Raw genomic sequence first — 21,589 nt, 5'->3', positions numbered from 1 at the left:
GTGACGTCACGGGGCGGGGCGCCGGAGGGAAGTGACGTACGAGGCGGTGCGGCCTGAGAAGTGCCATCGGGACGCGGGCTGGCATGTCGGCTCTGACGCGGCTGGCGCCTTTCGTTCGCCTTGGAGGCCAGCTGTTCAGAGGCCCCGGCTCGCCGGCGGCTGGAGGCAGTGGAGTCCGTCAGTGAGTGTTGGCTGGGGGAGGGGCCTCGCCTGCTAACGGAAAACGCCGGTCTTCGGGACGCCCTCACCTTGACGCCGGGCACCTGGGGCGGACCGGGTCCCTGCAGCGGCCTCTGCCTTGAGGCATGCTGGGACTTGGAGTCCGGCTCCGCGACGTCGGAGCTGGCTGGGGGTGGTCCATGGGCGCCGGGACAATGTTCGCTTGGCAGGTTTTAAACTGTGTATCGGGCCACTCCGGCCCCAGGGGAGCCTGCCCTCGGGAAGTTCAGTTGATCGTGGAGGCAAACTGGAGGTAATCGGAAGCGAGAGCAGGAGTTGGGGATGAGAGGGCGTTCTGGCCGAAAAAAGAACTTGTACCGTATGTTTTTCCAAGCGTCAGGTGGGAGGCAAGGAGTAGCACAGCGGTGCTGCGGGGGGACCTAGATGTTATTTTTTAAAGCAGTTTTAGGGTCACAGCAAAATTGAGCGGAAGATACAGAGATTTCCCCATAACCTCCCTGCCTCACAAATGCATAGCCTCCCCCATTATCAACATTCTCCATGAATTGATTATCTGTTATCACCCAAATCCCATAATTTGTATTAGGGTTCACTCTTGCAACACGAGAATTGAGAGCGAGCAAAAGAAGAGTCACCTGTGAAGTACCCCAAACATTCTACTGGAGAGCACAGTGCTGGGATGCCAAGGGAGGGCACATCTGTCAAAAACAAATTGGTAATGCAGAGAGATTCAGTAAGAGCAGGATGGAAAGTAGAACATTGGATTTTACAGGTGATGTTCCAGGCCCCTTATATCATCATCTACATTTTTCCAAGAGGCAGTGTAGGGTCGTGGTTAAAGGCAGGATTCTGGCCTCAATTCAAATTTCACCTCTGTCACACTGTAGCTGTTTGGCCTTGGAAAAGTTTCTTGATCTCTAATTGCCTCCGTTTTCTCACCCGTGTGAGGGGGATAATAGTGTCAATTTCCAGGGAACTGAGTGAATAACAATTCTGTAACATATTTTAAGACAGCTGCTGCTGCCTAGTAAGGACCTTACCAGTATTGTTTAACTGTTGTTATTAGGGAACTGAGACTCGGGAAAATTAAAGGAGTGACTTGCTTAAAGTCACATGTCTCTTAAAGCTGTGGAGCTGGGACAGGTGTGGGATGGAAAGAAGGAAAAGGCCTGCATGACCTAAACGAGGACAGCTTTGGAAAGCCACCAGCCATAGCCCTTGACCCTGCGTGGGAAAACTGGGGAGTGCTTCTCTTCACTGAGGTGTTGTTACTTCTGTAACACACCTTATTATTACCACACACAGTTATGTGGTAATTAAGTGGATAAGTATGGAGCATCTTCCAGATGCCAGGGTCCTTTCTAGGTTGTAGGGATAGAGCAGAATACAGGAAAGATAAGGGAACTTCCATCCTGGAGAGGACACAAGTAGAAGAGAACATGTTTAGGTACTGTTAAGTGACATGAAGAAATAAAGCAGGGGATTAATCTAGAGAGTGCCTGGGCTGGGGGTGGATGGGATATTGTACTTAGGATGATGTGGCAATGGAGGCCTGATAGTGATTTGAACCTGAGTGGTAGGTCAGCCAAGCAAAGATGCCAGAAAGAGCCTCTGACGAGGAGACTGCAAGTGTCGAGGCTCTGAGTGCTGATGATGGACAAACAAGCCAGTGAGGCTGGAACGGGCAGAGCTAAGGGGAGAGTGGTAGAGGTGAGGTTGGGGGGAGGGGGGGGTGGGGGCAGGTCGGTGACAGTCCTGTAGGGATTTTATTTTAGGAATGATGGGAAGCTGTTTGAGACTTTGAAGCAGGAAAGTTACATGATCTGGTTTCACTTTTTTTTTTTTAAAGTTTGTTTGTTTGTTTATAGTAATCTATATACCCGAGATCAAGAGTCACATGCTCTTCTGACTGAGGCAGCCAGGCACCCCTTTTTTCAACTTTTTTTTTTTTTTTAAGATTTTATTTATTTATTTGACAGAGACAGCGAGAGAAGGAACACAAGCAAGGGGAGTGTGAGAGGGAGTAGCAGGCTTCCCGTCCCGATGTGGGGCTCGATTCCAGGACCCTGGGATCATTACCTGAGCCGAAGGCAGATGCTTTTTTTTTTGTAATTCCATCTAGCATTTTAGTTATTTCAATTTGGTGGGTTCTTCAGCGTATTTAGTTTGCCATAGTGCAGTTAGCAACCCAGCTTGGAACAGGACATAGTCAGACATTTGTGGAATCTTTATATTCCTTAATCATGGAGATTGTTATGTCATCCATTCCTTTCTATAACTGCAGCATTTCAAAGCTTTGTTCAAAAAGATTTACATCTTAGGGCGCCCGGTGGCTCAGTTTGTTAAGTGTCAACTCTTAATTTTGGTTCAGCTCATATCTCAGGGTCCTGGGATTGAGCCCCTCGTCAGGCTCCTAGCTCAGTGGGGAGTCTGCTTGGGATTCTCTCCCCCACCTCTGTGCACTTTCTCTCTCTAAAATCTTAAAAAAGATCCTCTCTTTCCCTCTCTCTCTGCCCCTCCCCCATCTAAAAAATAAAAAAAAAAAGATTTCCACTTTGCAATCAATGACCCACTTCTTTCTTTCTCTTTCTTTCTTTCTTTCTTTCTTTCTTTCTTTCTTTCTTTCTTTCTTTCTCTCTCTCTCTCTCAATTTTATTTCTTTAAAGAGCGAACGCAAGCAGGGGGAGGGGCAGAAGAAGAGAGAGAAAGAATCTCAAGTGGATTCTGTGCTGAATGTGGAGCCTGACGCGGTGCTCGATCCCACGACCCTGAGATCATGACCTGAGTCAAAGTCAAGAGTCAGTTGCTTAACCTACTGAGCCATCCCCGTGCCCCTCTTTTTTTTTTTTTTTTTCTTTTTCTTTTTAAAGTAATCTGTCCACTCAGCGTGGGCCTGGAACTTAAAACCCCAAGATCAAGAGTCACATGCTCTGCAGCTGAGCCAGCTGGGTGTCCCAATGACCCACTTGTTTCAAGGAATAGTTAAAACAACATGTCACTCTAGCAATAATGAGATGTGGAGAGTTCTGGTAGTGGGTTTGAACTGTAATTCTCAAATATTATTTTAATGAATTTAACCGATGGGCCCTTATAACTAGATTGTATCTAAAACCTATCAAAGAGGAAGCCTGTTGTTACAGTATATTGAATTCCCATCCCCATGGTTGCTCTGTATAATACAGTGTATGCATAGATGGATCCTGAATAAATACTGTTAAAAGAATTACCATATGATGGCATTACAGAAATAGCGTGATGTATTCTTCAGGTTGTAAAGCAATGATGCTTGAGGGAGCCTATTAAAAGTAATATGTGGTCAGGGGCACCTGGGTTGCTTAGTCGGTTAAACGTCTGACTTCGGCTTAGGTCATGATCTTAGGGTACTGGGATTGAGCCCCGCATTGGGCTTCCCACTTAGCAGGGAGTCTGCTTGTCCCTCTACCCTCCCCCCCCAATGCTCCCTTGTTCTCTCTCAAATAAATCTTAAAAAAAAGTAATATGTGGTCACTTTTTTAAAAAGATATATATTACTCAGCCATAAAGAAAAATCTTGCCATTTGCAACCACATGGATGGAGCTAGTCAGTAATACGCTAAACTAAGTCAGAGAAAAACATATGATTTCACTCATATGTGGAATTTAAGAAAACAAATGAGGAAAGAGGGGAAAAGAGGCAAATGAAGAAACAGACTACCAAGAACAAGCTGGTGGTTACCAGAGGGGAGGGGGTCGGGGATGGGTGAACCACGTGATGGGGAAGAAGGAGGGCACTTGCTGTGATGAGCACCAGGTGACGTGTGCAAGTGTTGAATCACTACATTGTACACCTGAAATTAATACTATACCATATTGTAACTAACTGGAATTTAAATAAAAACTTACGAAGAATATGTACAAAACCCCCCACATACATACATATGCAAAAATAAAAGCCATCTCTTACAGCATCCATAGCTAATTGTCAATATTTTATGTAGAGCCTTCCAAATAAAAGTGTTAATATACTGAATAAATGTTTACATAAAAATGAAACTATCCCTTCAAGTGTGGTATCATGCTGATGGGAATTCTAATTAAGAACTCTGTCTTTGGTTCATAAACTGAGAAAATTATTAATATTGTTTGTTTATAGGCAATATAAGAGCTTAGGCTTTGCCTCCAAATAATACCCTCGTGTTTTCATCTGTAAACATTAAGAACCATAGGATCTGTCTCATCGGGTTATGAAAATAAATGATAATGCGTATCAAGTGCTTCGTGTGGTGTCTGGCACACGGTAGGCACTGAGTAAATGTAAGTGTTCGTAGCCTTTAAGAGCGGGACAGGCTAAGAAGGGTAGGAGGTAGTATGTGTAGGGACTGTGGGTGGATTCATACAAATCTACGGCGCCGTTTGAAGAAACGTTAGTGCCGTTTTGGTAGTTTTTGCTGCACAAAAGAGCACATTGTTTTACAAGCTGTTACCTGAAATGAAATTTGTGAATACATTTTCTATGGAAATTCTCTTTAAATTCTGTATCTATTTTTGTATAGTTGAATATGTATAGCCGCTAAATAGAACTTGACAGTAACGCCATTAAGTACAAATATTATTTAAGTTAGAGTCAGTCAATAATAATTATACTCTAACTGAATAAAATGACTGCAGGCCTCATGGATTGTGTCCCACAATTTGTCAACAGAATCTAAGTGAAAAAAAAACGCAGAAAAAGTTGTTCATACTTACTGTTTAAGGCTCTCTGCTTTGTTCAGAGCTATTAGCTTATTAAAAAGGGTTTGCTGTTGCGCCTGGCCGCCTCAGTCAGGTGGAGCATGCGACTCTTGATCTCAGTCAGGGTCATGAGTTCGAGCCCCACATTGGGTGTAGAGATTGCTAAAAAAAAATAATAATAATAAATAAATAAAAGATTTGCTGAGTCTTCTCTTCCATATAGTGTTCTTTATATTAATAAAGACTGTAATAGAGCAGAGGATATAATTTGCCTTTGAAATAGATACGGCTAAACAGAACGAGATTAGTTTTCTGATTTGTTTTTCTGGATAATCTAAGTGACCGACCGCTGCAGGTTCACATCCCTTAACTGAAACTTTGGGGCCAGTACCCCATTATTAATACGTTCCTATTTCTGCTGTAAAACCCATGAACATTCACTAAAGGGAAATAATAGTCTGTCATCCACGCAGGCCAGGTTTTGCTGCCAGACAAGTTTAAAAGCAAGCTTATGAAAAATGAGTTCGAGGGATTATGGAGCTCTGTCATCCTGTGCTTCGTGGAGGAAATGAGAAATGTTAGACTTAGTTTCTAGATGGAACTCAAAAGTTTTGGATGACTTCAAACTTTGAAGACGTACCAAGTTGCATGACCTTTTGTTCTGTCTTGTAGTGCTGGTGGCGGTGTGCATATCGAGCCGCGGTATAGACAGTTTCCCCAGCTGACCAGGTCCCAGGTGGTCCAGGCCGAGATATTCAGTGGGACCATGTGGTTCTGGATTCTCTGGCGTTTTTGGCATGACTCAGATGCTGTGCTGGTAAGTGCAGGACAATAATTCTAATACATTAATAGAATATTATAACTCATTAGATTATTACTAATATATTAATAGCTTAGCTTTCTTTTTCCCTCCTCCCTGTTTGTAGACCTTTTTTTTTTTTTCTTAAAGATTTTATTTATTTATTTGACAGAGACAACCAGCCAGAGAGGGAACACAAGCAGGGGGAGTGGGAAAGGAAGAAGCAGGGAGCAGGGAGACTGATGCGGGGCTCGATCCCGGGATTCTGGAATCATGCCCTGAGCCAAAGGCAAACGCTTAATGACTGAGCCACCCAGGCACCCCTGTAGACCATTTTTTAATCTGGATATATCCCTTTACCGTGTCGTCTTTGTGTTTGTGCAGGAATCCTGTTGCTTCATGAAATACATTACCTTTGACCTTTCCCGACTCACAGGTGTTTTTGTAGGTAGTTCATCTCTCAGGGTTTCTGTTAGGTTGCCATAGTTGCAAGGAGGACTAGAAACTAATTGTTTTACCTTCTGAACCAGGGGTTCGTCAGTGGGTTAAGTTTTACACTTAGATTTCTTTAAATGCTGAATGTCATCTAGTCTGTCTAGAGGCCCAGGGCAGCTAGATTGGGGTGGGAGAGATGGGGGCTAATTTGTCCTAAGGAGAGAAGTTAGCTAGTGGTAACTTTCTAACATGTCATTAGCCTCGAGTAAGCTTTTATCACTTTTACACAGACCCTGTTCTCTAGGAAATTACGTCTTTAAGCCATCAAAATCTGTGCTTGCTGATTCAGATAGGGTAGGAGAAAATTCTTCAAGGTACACGTCTTAGACGTATCATTTCTCCTGAACTTCTCTGTGCCCTTGTCACCCAGTAGAGAGCTCCTTAGTGTCTGTGAACTGGCAGCATATAGTCTCCCCTAGCTCCCGTGTAGGTCAGCTGTGAGGAGGATATGTGGCTGCTTGGCCTGAGACAGTGATGCCACCAGATACGTCCTAGATCAGGACTGAAGATGCATGAGCCCACCTGAGGCTCCCAGATCTCTCCCAGGTCGGCAGCCATGACAGGACACTTTGAGACATTCTGTTTTATCAGGGCTCCAACACACGTCGAGATGGGGGATATCTTTGAAATCTGTTGTCTCCCTTCCTCCATCACAAACACATACTGAAATGCTGGCTCAGGCTGGTGGCTCCAGAATGGGCCTTTTACAATTCAGGCCACAGCCTATAGTGAGCAAATTGAAGAACAGTTGGACCATCAGATAGTTAAAGTAGTAGAATTTGTTCCTGTGGCATGTCAAGGTTTGTGAATATGACAGCCTTACCATGTACACACACACACACACACACACACACACACACACACACACACACACGTTTAATTCATTGTATGGAATATAGATTCTTTACTTTTAATGTTTGTCACCAGGGTCACTTTCCATATCCAGATCCTTCCCAGTGGACAGATGAAGAACTAGGTATCCTTCCTGATGATGAAGACTGAAGATGTAGATTGAATTCTTTGCAAGCAGGTATGCCCCAAATTCCTGAAGGACAATTAACTATATCGTGTCTGATTTCTGCCTGTAGTATGTTTGTATTTGCTGTCTTCCTGCCATCCTCTTCTTTTGATCTCATCTTCCTTTTCACTCTTTGTTTTAAAAAATTCTCTTTTCCTGAGTTGTGTTACAATTTAGGGTCCCGTTTAGCCATCTCTTGATGGCGTTTAAAAAAAAATTTATTCCTTTTAAGATTTTATTTGCGAGAGAAAGAGAGAGGGGGAGATCACGAGTAGGGGTGAGGGGTAGAGGGAGAAGCAGACTCCCCGCTGAGCAGGGAGCCCGATGCAGGACTTGATCCCAGGACCCTGGGATCATGACCTGAGCCAAAGGCAGATGCTCAACCAACTGAACCACCCAGGTGCTCCTCACCCTGAGTGTCTAAATGGAAAGTTCCAGCATATGGGAATGTAATGATATGGAATTGTGTGGAAATTAACCCTAAACAGTAAAAGGTTATGGCCCTTTCATTTTTCCAAATTAGGAATCAATTTTTCTTCTTTCAAAAGGAAGGTTACTAGGAATGGGTACTAGAAAAAGGAGCCCCTTTTCCCACAAACCTCTCAGGAGTTAAGACATTCTCACGTAATGTGTTTTTAATCATTGCACATAAAATAATTGCCATCACTCAGAGTGCCTTGGAAATTGTTTTATTTATTTTTGGGAATTGGTTTAAAGGCTAGGAAGCAGTAAATGAAAAGAATTCCTATTACATCATATTAGTATTGTTATTATAATTTTAATTAGAAGTAGCTTATTAACATGAAAATTACAGCAGTTTTGGGGTATGTAGGGAGAAGGGGGATAGGGAAAAATGTCACCGAAGGGCAGGCAGTCAGTTAAGCTGTGTTCCAACTTGTTTTGTGTCTCTGGATTTACTCTGGGTCAGAGGTCCCAGTCCTTGCCAGGACCCTGCTGCCCTGTGTAATGTGTCTGCCAGCACTAACCTCTTCTCTTCCTATGGAGTCCCCAATATTCTCACACACAGTCATTAACATTCTGCTTTAAAGATGAGACTGTCGACTCTTTGAGAAAGCAAGGTGACTTTGCTTCTCTAGAGGATGACTCACATCATCAGTGTTCAGTGACTGCTTGAATAATTGAATGAACCAAAATGATGAATTTGAATTATTGAAAATAAAAGTACTTAAAGCTTTCTACTTTTGTTTCCCTGCAGGAGCCAGGTGAGAATTTCCAGCAGTTACGGACTTCATATTGTACATGAAAGTTGTAAAATTAAAGTGTTTTGGTCAACAGTAAGGAACTGAGTTATGGATGTTTCTGATAATGACAACCACCGTTTATGGATTATTTCCTGTGCTCCCAGCTGCTGTCCTAACTGGTTACAGGCCCTGTCAGTGGACCCTCTGGGTACCCCATGGTGTAGAGAGACATTAGCTCCACTTACCAGTGAGGCACTTAAGTCTGAAGGAGATGAAGTAGTTTTGCCTGAGGGTCACACATGGTTGAATGGTGACATTAGGTCTGACCCTACACTTGACCGCAGTGCCAGACTGCCTGCCTTCTAGTGAATGTTTCAGTCACGTGTATGTTGACAGTGTGAAAACTCTTGCCCTGATATACAGAGGTTAGAGGTCCGTGCAGTCCAGTTCTTGTATTTATATATCCCTTCTGGGTTGGGTGTTGTGCTGAGTGGCCATTCGTGGACCTAAGACACACGTCTAAGTAGGATTTCTTAGGGCTGGAGGAATGGGAGGTATGGGTGAAATGGGATAGTCCCCTTTTCCTAAAATGTGTTTGTACTTTAGAACTTTCTGTAGTGTCGCAATTCTGGGTATGTAGGATGGTATTTTCTTTTATCCACAGATAAAAATCTGCAGTATAGAGTGGTTTAATGACTGGCCCAGAAGCATAACTCTTCATATTTTTAAGTTTTTGACCACTGAAGTGTTGGGAATACAGTGCTAAGTAAGACATGATTCAGTTCTTAAGGGGGCTAGATTTTAGGAAGGGCAGACAGACACTAATCGATTATGTGAGATTTACTATGTGCTCTGAAGGAAATAACACTGGGCGATGTGCTAGAGATAGGTGGGTACTGATCTTTGTGCGGGTGGAACCTGAACAAGGAGGAGGAACCATTCTAAGGGGAGAGCGCTCAAGGGACGGGGGACAGCAGGAACCAAGGCCTAGGATGGGACCAAGGTCACTGTTTCAGAACACAAAGTCCGGTGGGGTTCCAGCAGGTGAGGGGACGGGGACGAGGTGAGGCTGACAGGTCATGGGCACAGGTTTAGGTTTTATGTCAAGTGCAGTGAGAAGCCTCTGGCAGGCTCTGAACAGGGTGATCCTTGGGTTCCCACTCCCGCTTTGGTTCTCCTCAGTTGTCAGAGTGGACACAGTGCCAGCAAAGTGGAAGCAAGGGGACCAGTCCGCCCTCCCCACTGCCAGCTCTAGCGGTTCCGAGCCTGACACCGCGGTGCCAGAGACACTTCTCTTGGTTTTGTGTTTACTCACGTGGGTAAGAGCGAGCAGCCTCAGCTCAGCTGAAAATACGGAAGCTCTTTAAAAGGCCATCTCTTTTCTGTACTTTTTAGGTCTAATTTTTGTTGTCTCCCACCTGCCAACAAAGCATTTCATTCATGTGTACTCACTGTAACCGTGAACTCAAGTAGGATAATCCCATTAGCTCTTTTCCTTAGAAATCATTCCGAGTTGCTTGATTGGAATTAAAGGTAACTTTAAAAACAGCAGTCTTCTAAACCCAGCCAGTGTGGCCTCCACATACTGGATCCTCCTTTTCATACGCGGGCTGTGAAACCAATCTGAGCTGATGCAGAAGTTGTCCCCAGCCTTCTCTCCAGTAATGACCTCCACCCTGTCACATTTGCCTCGAAGCACGCAGGGGTTGGAGTGCCAACCCTGAGCAGTCACAAGTCCAGGTATCACGTTTGGCTCCCCCAAAACCTCCTAGCCTGCTGTTGACCGGAAGCCTTAGTGAGAACATAAACAGGCAATTTACATGTCTTGTACGTTATATGTATTATATACTGTATTCTTAAACTAGAGAAAAAATTAAAATCCTAAGGAACAGAAAATATATTTAGGGGACTGTGCTGTATTTATTGAAAACAATCATGTAAAAGTGGACCACACAGTTCAAACCCATGTTCAAAGGTCAGCTGTACAGCTTATGGGAAACTAAAGTGGGAGAGGGCCCCAAAGGGATGTTTAAGTACATTTGATTGATGGTTCTATGTAGTCGAATAGAGGAAACTCGGGGCTTACTGTGGTCTAGGCACGGTGGTCAGAACTTTGCATGTGTTAATTCTAATGTATTAAGTGTATATTCTTTCTGTTTTATAGATGAGGACACTGAGCTATAGACAGGTGACTTGCCCAAGGTCATAAAGGTGGAACAGGTTCAGATCCTGGCTGGCTGGCTCTAGGCCGGTCATGGCCTACTCACAATTTTACATCGCATATGCCTGTGTGTGTGTGTATGTATATAATCCAGAAGTTTTGTGAAACAGTACTTATCTGTGATATACGCTGTTACTTTCTTATTCTGGTTTACATACTAAATGGTTGATTGAGACTGATTTTACTACCCAGTAATGGGACTCAACCTGCAGTTTGGAAAACTGGCACAGTGCTAAAGAATTCAGGCTCTGGAGTCAAACTTGCTGGATCTGACTCATTGCTTCACCATTTACTTGGTGTGACTTTGGGCAGATTATTTATGTGATCTCTTCGTCAACTTCCTGGTTTGTAAAAGGGATTAGATTAAATGCGTTAGCACATAAAACCCTTAGAACCACATCGGCTCTGAAGGGAATAACTCTAAATGGAAGCAACTGTTATTTCTAGACCACTGGGTCTAAGCTACGTTTATAGTGACCCCTGACTCCCAGGCTGATCTGTATAGAAAACCCCCTAGACGAAGCATGTGAACAGATACGCCAGCAGATGCGGTGCCGCCCGTCTCCACTGACAAAGGAGACCGACGTTCGGAATGTCTTCCGTGCTCCCAGCGAGTGTCAGGGTGTGGTCTGACAGATGGAGAGCAGAAACCTACCTTTGCAAGTGGGAAGGCAGGTGGTGAAGAAATTACTGATGGCATCAAATTGAGTGTCAAATTCTAACCCAAATTATAACTTGATCAGTTTCCTATGGAACCCTGAGTGCAAGTAACACGGGAGACAGTGCATAAGGAACACCTGGTTGTGTGCATGTTACAGGAAGGTCTGGAAGGCATCTCGGGTCTGCTTGCCCCCGAGACACTTCTGTGGAAGAGGTCGACCTGCCTCAGCAGCTAGGCCTCTACCTTCTGTCACTTACCTGAGCAGTGGCACCCGAATGGCCAGGACAGCAGGGGCAAGTGGAGTATGGCTGGCACAACATCCATTTCTAGCCACAGACTCAGTGTCATGGAGTCAACACCCATTTTTTTTTTTTTAAAGATTTTATTTATTTATTCGACAGAGATAGAGACAGCCAGCGAGACAGGGAACACAAGCAGGGGGAGTGGGAGAGGAAGAAGCAGGCTCATAGCAGAGGAGCCTGATGTGGGGCTCGAACCCAGAACGCTGGGATCACGCCCTGAGCTGAAGGCAGACGCTTAACCGCTGTGCCACCCAGGCGCCCCTCAACACCCATTTCTATACAAATTTTGTTACAGCTGTTACAACCATAACAGAATTATATATTTTTATTTATATATATGCACGTGTATATATATAAATAAAATACACATTATTTATATATAATAAACCCACAGCGCATACTACTGCTCTTGAAAACAGAAGTCCTGAGTCTTGGCTCCATGAGCCTAGGGAAGTCATTTCTGGGGATTCCTAATCAGTAACTGACTGTGAAGGGACTTGGACCAGAATATCCTTCAGGAAACCTGCACTAACACTTTATGAGCCTAGGAGAGCTATATAACCCAGACAGCAGGTCCAATGATCACAGCCCCTGATAAAATTTCAGCCCTAGTATGGTAGGGTGCTTTATAATAGAATTTTGTCACAGTAATGAAAGCGTTCATGTTCTGGACTAAATTTTAAGGAAAACCTCTTGTAGAATAATAGTCTTAAAAAATAAGGCCCCACTCTGTTGTAATCATGTATGAAGTTTCTTTAAAAACGAGTTTCTTGGGGCGCCTGGGTGGCGCAGTCATTAAGCGTCTGCCTTTGGCTCAGGGCGTGATCCCGGTGTTCTGGGATCGAGCCCCACATCAGGCTTCTCCTCTGGGAGCCTGCTTCTTCCTCTCCTGCTCCCCCTGCTTGTGTTCCCTCTCTCGTTGGCTGTCTCTCTCTGTCAAATAAATAAATAAATAAAATCTTAAAAAAGTTTCTTAAATTCTATAATGTTTGTATTACAGAATTACATTTTTTTAGATGAGAAAGCCAGAATTTTATGATTAGTTGAAGATGCCTCAAATAACGTGCCATCCTGAAGACTTTTCTGTTCATTCTTAGAGTTCTTGGACATAGGGTTTCCCGGTGAGGTTTTAAAATGGTTTACTTCTCTTCTGGAAACTGCCCAGTTACCTGACATAGCTTGAAGTTATTCTAGGGGTCTTTCAAACTTGAGGTCATGAAATCACATAAACGAAATCAACTCACTGGGGTAACCAGCATTTTTTAAAAAAAAACAGTATAAAACACAATGCACAGTTTCAAATATATATGTCTCTGTACATTCGTGTTCCCACAGAAAATGTATTTGGACATTGTGTCAAAAAAGTTGAAAGACACAACTGTAAGGGGATCTTCTCCAGACGAGACGCTTAACTTTAATGACTCAATTACTGCACACACTTCAACTGAGCCAGTGCAGGGGAGCAGTCAGGTCACAGCGTCATAAAATACCTGAGGGGCATCGCCAACACTGGACAGAAGGCTGTCCCCAACACAGGAGTGCGGCTGGTACAATGTAGCAGGCATTCATCTTGACAACTTCACAAATACTTTCCATACAAGTAACTTCTACCCACCCAGCAGTAATTGACATGAAACCAAAGGCACATTTCTCAGTCTCTGCGTTGCCTGAAGAACTGTCAGAACCCTGACTACTTACGTTGTCAAATGTGATAGTGCTAGAAAAAGAATCTTGATAAGACTTCTCCATGCAGTCAATCTTTATTATAGCAGTATTCGCATATTCACATCAAGTACATAGAACTTTTTGCCTTTTATATAATACAGAGTTTTTAAATAACTTTACACAGAAATAAATCTCTTCAATCTGAATTTCAGCTTTTTTTTTTTAAATTCTCCATGCTTTCTATCCAAACTGAACAATATTTTCCATTGTACAAATTTACACAAGAAAAACTCCAAAGTACAAATGAAGGGACCTGAGCAGGAAAGAACCAAAGTATCAAGAAGTGGGTATGGGGAAGAATTAAAAAGGAAAAAAAAAAAAAAAGATTCAAGCAAACATTGAGGATTAAGGGACAACAGGGAGACTTCATCCATTCGACTGAAAATAAATGTCTTTTTTTATGAATTGAAAAATAAGCTTTAAAAATAGTTACTCCATTGTAATTTTTGCAAAGCAGGTATAAAGAGGTCTGTGGACAATTTAAAAGTCCCCATTTTTTTTTCCACTGGGCACACCCCAGACTCCATGAGAACCTTTTCAATGCTTGAGTGGAACTGAAGTGAACTAAACCCAAACCTTAGGCAGCAAGAGAGAGAGGAATGTATGTGTGACTCATCATTAGGTTTGGAGCGGGAAATCAGGAGCCATTAATTCACTGCGGTTAAAACACAAAGGATTTCCCTTTCCTCTCCCTTATAGAAGAACTGTCCTCAAACCAAGAAGTAAATGAAAAGGGGGGTATTTTCCTTTTTCTTGGTTTAAATCAAAGAGCAATCCTAAATACTGAACTAGGATTCAAAGGGACATATGTTGAGGAACGGTCAAATTCAATCCCCTGATCAGCTGTGCGCTCCTAAGAAGGCAACTGCTGAGTGAGGAAAGGGTCAGAGGGTACAACCAACAAATGAGATCACCACAAAAACATATCACTGTGATAGAGTCCTTTAAATCAGGCAATATCATGAAGGCCAAATCAAGACCATAACCTGTGGCATGGCCAAAGGAAGAACAGAGGACCCAACGAATGCATTTCCAAACAGGGAAAGGTACAGCATACACACAGACACACACAGACAGACATGCACGCACGCACACTCCTGTATGTAAACTAATATAACATGAAGATAAATAAGACAAAGGTTAGCCACTTATGTTGGTAATTAACACGAATAAAAAGGCATTATATGTTTACATAGCTGGTTTTAATCAGCTATGGAACATATACAAATGTATTAGGAAGGAATGTTTTTTTAAAAAATTGTTCACAGCTTAGAATAAAAAGCACACTTATTGCACTCTTACATTTTATTTCAGGTACTTATAGTTTATTTCCCACCGTCACATCAATTTTTCCCTAGCCCCAGACTTCCTCCCACACCCTCCCGCCTCCCATTTTGGTCCACTTTTTCTCTACATTTGTGCCTACTTTGAACTTCGTTGCTTATGCTAGTCTGAAGTTTCTTCCACCAAGATACATGTGGGTTAAAAAAGGCTTAACACACAAATGCAACACAGAATAATTTTCAACACAAAACCGGTCCTAAGCAACTTATAACCCCCCATCCCCACCCCTGTAAATGGAGCCCTTCCCCTGCTGCATCTCTTCAGCCAACTTCCTGCCCAACTCCCTACAGCCTGTGCCGGAGCCAGCTGCTCAACCTGCCAGCGCAGCAGACGGTTCGCACGAATCCTGCTTTTGATACTAACACGAACAAACACATTTCAGTTGTTTGCCAAGAGTACTTCAATCTACAGAATTCTTAAAAAACAAACTTATCAAACACACACACACACACACACACACACACACACACCCCAGATACACTGGCTGTGTCCTCATGCACAACTGGTTATATCACTGTAATTAGTCAAAACAGAATTTTGTTAAATAAAATACATTTTAATAAAATTAAACATTTTAATAAAACTAATTTAGTAATTAATAAAACTAACAGTGGGTAAAGGGGGTCAAAGGGTAAAAAAAGTTAAAAAAAAAGGATTAAAAAATTAACAGCTTGACTTGTGGATGTTGAAATAAAAGATCTGCTTAATCACTCTGAGGTGAGGATGAACCATCTCTATGCATGTTAAAGCACTGTTACCTTACTTTAAGATTTTAAGACTTAATGATTCTGTCCTCCTCTACCTGAAAAATCCTGATAGCAACCGTTAATTACCCTTTCCACCACTGGCAAAATTTAGGACTAAATTTCAATTTCAATGTCTTTGCCCAAACAGAAGTGAAAATAAGTTATCTGAAAACAACAAAACAAAGCTTACTCTCTAGTGTGCTGATAAAACAAAAATCTTACCAGTATCTTCAATTTTACCAGAGCTAGCGATCACTGGCCATTCGGTTCTCCTCTGGCCAATATACAAATCAGGCAGAGATGCTATGCGCTCCGTGGGTGCTCAACCACCTATGGGCATCAGTACTACAGCTCAGAGAAACATCTCGAGAACTTGCTGAAGACAGTACACTGCCTTTCCTGGGGGTGGCAAGAAATGCAACGAGATACAAAAAGCACACCATGGAGTGTGTCCAGTTCACACGCACCGGCCACGTCATTAACTATTCCAATGCCCCCTCGTAAAGGGGACCCCGGAGACCCCGTCTGGTCCCCACAGCACCCTGAACAGCATTAGCAGGACAGTCCCACTTAATTTGCAAACACGTCCTAGGGGGCAAGTTTACGTTTTAGACTGAAAAATCACTGTTTAGGTTCGCAGCAGTACTCTGGGAACTGATAAAATCAAAGTCTGTCCTCTGCACTAGCTTCCTCCTTCCCACTCTTGAGAAGTGTTCGCTGCCCAGCATATAGTACTTCTGACCCCCAAACTACAGCAACTCCTTAAAATGTCTGTCAAACATTTCTGTTATATAAAAGTTCCATGCTTTGAAGATCCTATTGGAGTAGAAAAAGTTTCTCTAGAAATGTCACTGAACTATAATTTTCAACCTAGTTGCTCTATGTGATAAATATATCTGACTCTACTAGGGATTATGTGCTTTAAAAAAATAATTTTGTTCACTGAAAATTTACCTGTGTGTCTTCTCATTTTTTAAATGTGATTTTGGCTATAACCCTTTAGTGCATTTGTCTTTGCAGTCTAAATTGCACTCTAAAAAATATTAACACAGCTGAGTTGGACCAGAGTGGCTGCTCTCTTCACAAATCACTTTTTCTGCTAAAATTTTAGCTTTTTTTTTTTTTTATTGCATCGTGAAGGCACAGTAAAGATCATTTGGCAAATTGTCAAGGTATTTTTCTAGAGCCTCACCTACACCATGTCAATGTATGGCCTGTAAGCTGTTTGCTGTTTATACTCAACAGTAAACTTTCCATGTCTGGTTACTTTTTTAAAAAAATAGCCTAATGGTTGGAATCTGCTAGTCTCAAGGTGCTGATTTTCTAGTGCTCAGAGTGCCAACTTGGACAAAGAAGAGAATCATACGGAATCATTCTACCCTCTCAGCTGGGCAGTCTCTCGATAGGAGTATCTGTGCATGTGATGGAGCTGTGGCTCACTCACCATGAAGATGTATATGGTCTTGCCACGCCTACTGAAAATCATAATTGTATCACTGTAGTGAATTGTTACTGTAACTACTTAATTTCATGCAACTGACTTAAGGTGAAGATTCTGAAACGGACCCCGAAACAGATGCTGGCACCACGTGCAACAACATTCAGAAACTCGGAGCTACATTTTTCAGTATTACTGCTGAAATGCACAATGCCCTTTAGGACAGAGTGAGAGTGCTCAAATACAAGTACACGTCAAAGTTAAAATCTTCAATCATCTTCATGTTCTAGAGCTCCTGACTTTTCATATTTGAAAATAACGAACTATTCATTACCTCGTTCTGAGGAGGTAGTTTTTTGAAGAGGTCACCCGAACCCCACGATGTGCTTCCAACTAAAGCCAGGTGGGGTCGGCACAAGGCTGGGGAGCGGGCGCACACGAGGGGCAGGTGAGGTCCTGGGAGCGTGGGCAGCAGTTCCAGCACTGGCTGCTGACTGAAAGAGAACACCGTGAACTGAGAGCGCTGGGACTGCACCAAAGGAGAATCTAGGAAGTATTTACAGAGTTCCCGGTGGACAGTGCTGAGTCTTGATTGCCTCTGTGTAACTATGTAATGCTCTTTCTCTTCCAATACCAACATAAATATAACCTGTATGTGTTATATGGCATTTTATCTTCTAGGATGCCCCAGTATATCCTGCAAGATTGTAAGTGCAATCAGGGCCTCGATGTTCAGGAACCAGAATTGGACAGCTAGACAGAAACTTCTTTTAAGGTGCATGTAAGTACAAATAATCACACTGGATTTTCTATCCACAAATCCCTTTTATAAACTACTTTTTGGTCAATGTTATTTCAGTGGCAAAAGTCTAGACCCTGAACTCTAGTTTGATGACAAAAAAGTCCATCGGGAATACTACGTATTTTGAAACAATCTTTTATGTCTGCTCTCAAATTTTTTAGAAGGCTTCACCTGTCCTTACCCAAAATAAAATACGCTATAGAAGGCACTGCAGCCACTTTAAGGAAGAGACAGGTAACGACAACCTTACAGGATAGTCATCAAAGCAGCCACACACTCTCTATACAAATTATCCATAAAGTGCTTTGCACAAACAAGGAGTTCTTCCTTGTATCTTCTTAGGAGCTCAACAAGTCTATCTGTAATCTAAATATCCAAAAATAAGACGAAACCCCTTTATCATGTCATTTGTAAACTACAGAAAAAACTATCTGATGGAAAAAAGGGATGAGAAATACTAAAATTTTATTTTTATTTTTTAAGGGCTCTATAAAAATCTCTCAAGAATACCCTGAGCCTGGCTTCTGACTGGGCACAGCTTCATTTGAGACCAAGTCTATTCCCCCTTTTCAACTGAGACAGCAACCTATTCTAAAGAGGATGGAAGAAAACAGCGTGTCGCCCCTTCTGGCGCTAAGCTTCCTCCATCACTAGTGCCTGTCTGGGCTCCGACCCCAGGGTTGTCCTGCTGCCGAGCCGCCAACCCGACGGCAGGCTCCACCTGCTCTGCACCACATGCCTCTGTTCCGACTGAGCTCTCTCCGCTCTTGGTGAAGCAAACACAACAACCAGTTTAAAAGCATGTCTGGGGACATATTTAAAAAGAAAAATAATGCTTTAAAAAGAGAACCAGCCTTATGCACACAAGATGCTCCTCAAATCGGCATGACTCTTCGCAATTTCTGAATTTTGTAAAGATACTGCTCTGCTCATGTGGGACTTCAGAACACACTGCTTCTCAAACTCATTAATAACTGCAGGATATTTTCCATTTTACTAGGACAACCTTTCACAGGTCTGTGGAATTTTCAGTAGGCCTTCCTCTGAATACAGGTATTCTAGCAAAAAGCATGGAATGACAGTGAGCTTCATAGGCTGAAAGATAGTGGGATCAGTTACAATTTGAAATTTTTAAATAACAACTTCTAATTCCCTGATTTATTTTTTAGGTCCTGGCTAATTTCTTTAAGGTCCTTGGCTACATAGCTTGGTTGGGCTAAGTACATTTGATTTGATTTACATTCCTAAATCCTGGCAAGAGATTCTAAGACGCATGATAAGGGAGGTATCTGTCATTAATACTTCCAGAGTCATTTTCTTTGTTACTGCTGCAATTTATGCTACCCTTTAGTAAAGGCCAAAGGAAGCTATGGCTGAGTCCTACCTTCCACTTGTGCAAAGATAAAGAATGATGTTTCTAATACCACGTAGCTCCTTCTATAGAAACAACTGATGTTAGGCTTCACACACCCTCCCCCTCAGTCCCAATACACCTAGAATTGCTCTATTCTCTACTTGGGGAACTCAGCTGCCAAATTACCCAACCTTTTGAAGACCAGGCTTGGGAAAAAAGGAAGAAGGAGAATGAATGGAGACACCACCATTTTTATTTTAGGTTGCATATTCTAGATAAAAGACTGGAAAGAGGATGGAGGATGTAGTGTAGGAGTAAGTTGGAGGAAAACATGAGATATTAGCAAAGATGTTAGTGTGGATCCAGCAAGTACCATTAATTTAAAAATTATAAATATCTGTCATTATGCTAAGACTCCCCATATTTAGGTAGAGAAAAGGATAATGATCTTTCTTTAAAAGTTGTTTATATAACAAAAATACAATTTTCCAGGATATAGAATTCTGGTGGGAAGTATTATTTTATTCCAATTCAATTAAATCTGAAAATTATTTTCTTTTTAATAAAAATATAATAGAAGAAACTCAGAAATTAAAACTTGTACCTTACATTTAAATTACATAAATGTCTCACACATTCAAAACTGTTATCAAGCAGTTTTGTAGGCTTTTAATTAGATACTGCCATGGCATTTTGTGCCCTGGACAAAGTAGCCACATAAGTACTTGAAGACTGGAAGAGCTTAGGAGGAAGATATCAACTGTATTTTCCTGAGAACTTGCTACATTGTGGAGGAAAAAAAAAAAAAATCCCCAACACTGTCTTCATTGCTGGACCCAGTGAGAAAAGAAGGCAATGTGCGCCAGCACTTTCCAGCCTGCTTGGTTAGGCAGACACCCTCAGTGAGCAAGGAAACAAAGGCCAGAAACCCAGTAGGTCAGGAAAAAGATGCAGCATTCCCTTTTCCTCTACACCAAAACGTATCTCCTCCTTGCCTCTCATTCTCCATTTAAATAAGAGCTTCACTTGATAAAAATTTGTCAAAGACTGGACATGCACCACACAGAAAGGCCATGCTGCATTTTTGTTCCATCCCTCAGAAATGACCCGGTGGTGACTAGGGGAAAGAGCTCCACGACAAAATCCCAGAACAGGAAAGAGAACGATGCTTGGCGATTGCAGCCGCCCCGTCAGGTGACCAGCCACACACTGAGCTGGCAGTTAGAAGGGCAGAGCTGACTGGCAGGCTCTCCACAGCCAATCTCCCAAGCTGTAGCAGCAGGTTCTTTCCATCATGCCTGACCATCAAAAGGTCAGAACTCAGGCTCTCTCCTCTTCCTTCCTGGGAGTGGGCAGACTTGTATGCACGTGGTATTTGTGTTGAAGAAGAAAACACTGGCAGCAGAGAATTCTGGTTCCTAAAACATTCTTCCCTCTTTTGTTGGATGGGAAATTCCATTCTGTTCCACACCAGCTTATGCATTGAAAATTCTGTATCTTTAAAAAAAGATTTGAGGAACAGAACTGTGTTTTGATGTTAACAAATTGTACGAACACAAGACTTAAGAAATAAGAGTAGATGTTGCCATGATGGTGTGGCTACTTGAAGGCTGCAAATTCTCCTGTAGAGGGAGGACAAGAGCTAATTTTAAAAAAGTTATCTCAAATAACCTAGAGACCTAAAAAGCCTCACTGAAACCTCACTGATAGGTGACTTACTATTATTATAAATCTAGCATCATCATCATTAATTTAAAAGCAAAAATGGCTGAAACCCAAAGAATAATTTATAATATGTAGGATATGCTTCAGTTCTATCAATTAAATATCAAGTCTGCGGGTAATTTCCCAGTTGGGTTTTACATGCTATGCTGAAAACCATTCCAATGAACAAAATTTCTCAAAAACAGACTGTAAAATAGTAAGGTTGATTTGCTGAATACTTTATCCCCAGTTATCAACTCATTTCCATTATTATAATGCCACTATTAGAAAGGAAGAAGCAGGAATTATCCCATTTGCAAAAGATAAAATTAAGAGGTCAAATGATTTGTCCACACGATGCATTTGACTGAAGGAAAGAAAATCTAGATGGTCCCTTTTCTAGTTTATTTCCCCTTTCAAACCACCAATTACATGGGGGCACATGTCATTGAACTTCCCTGAATTTGAGGTTTTCACCCAGCATTTTGTTCACAGCTTCTACTTGTGACTGGAGGCCGGTTCTTCTTCTTATATACGCTCTAGCTGATTTCTGGGGGTTGGTTAGTAACCAACAACTACCAGAATGTAGCCGGCCTTAACATCTATTTTCTGTGATAAGAGCCTGTGATGTGGGTCCAGTCACTGACATGAACACACTGTTTCATCTAGGAGTGACCTGTCTACTCTCTGACTGCCAGTAGAGTCCAACTGACTACTAGAGGACACTGGTATGTCCCAACAAACAACGGATTGCTAATGACTGGCTAACTGAACCCCCAGATTGCAGACTGATAATATTAGCAGCTATCTGAGTGTCTGTTATATGCCAGGTGCCTCACTGAATGCTTTATGTACATTTGCATCTAAGCCTCATAATAACTATAAGGC

The 21,589-nt window shown here is 42.3% G+C and overlaps 2 protein-coding genes across 5 annotated transcripts in view; one reads left to right on the top strand and one right to left on the bottom strand.

Moving 5' to 3' along the window:
* The first annotated feature begins 21 nt into the window (after positions 1-21).
* Positions 22-8,501, top strand: NDUFB2 (NADH:ubiquinone oxidoreductase subunit B2). Its single transcript, XM_045792508.2, has 4 exons — positions 22-181; positions 5,563-5,707; positions 7,112-7,214; positions 8,419-8,501. The coding sequence occupies exons 1-3, from the start codon at positions 84-86 to the stop codon at positions 7,184-7,186; spliced, it is 318 nt and encodes a 105-aa protein (XP_045648464.1). The 5' UTR covers positions 22-83; the 3' UTR covers positions 7,187-7,214; positions 8,419-8,501.
* Positions 8,502-13,613: 5,112 nt separating this feature from the next.
* BRAF (B-Raf proto-oncogene, serine/threonine kinase) overlaps positions 13,614-21,589 on the bottom strand; it is a 169,722-nt gene continuing 161,746 nt past the window's right edge. For 3 of the 4 annotated variants that reach the window (XM_045792502.2, XM_087860785.1, XM_045792499.2), the window contains one exon: positions 20,450-20,619. In XM_045792502.2, coding sequence (XP_045648458.2) covers positions 20,597-20,619 — 23 coding nt within the window. In that variant the 3' untranslated portion in view covers positions 20,450-20,596. Of the gene's footprint in view, positions 17,336-20,449; positions 20,620-21,589 lie in introns of those variants that run through there. The other variant, XM_087860784.1, reaches the window with a different exon arrangement.

This window comes from Ursus americanus, chromosome 3, assembly GCF_024610735.1.
Source record: "Ursus americanus isolate L20-20 chromosome 3, mUrsAme1.1.p, whole genome shotgun sequence".
In the NCBI taxonomy this organism is placed as follows: domain Eukaryota; kingdom Metazoa; phylum Chordata; class Mammalia; order Carnivora; family Ursidae; genus Ursus; species Ursus americanus.
Note: the sequence above shows the minus strand (reverse complement) of the source record. Positions and strands in the feature narration are given on the sequence as shown.

Excerpts from the sequence above, each read along its gene's own strand:
- NDUFB2 (XM_045792508.2), top strand. The coding sequence starts at position 84 with ATGTCGGCTCTGACGCGGCTGGCGCCTTTCGTTCGCCTTGGAGGCCAG. Across the intron at positions 182-5,562 it reads GGAGGCAGTGGAGTCCGTCA|TGCTGGTGGCGGTGTGCATA; the intron begins GTGAGTGTTGGC and ends TCTGTCTTGTAG. Across the intron at positions 5,708-7,111 it reads ATGACTCAGATGCTGTGCTG|GGTCACTTTCCATATCCAGA; the intron begins GTAAGTGCAGGA and ends GTTTGTCACCAG.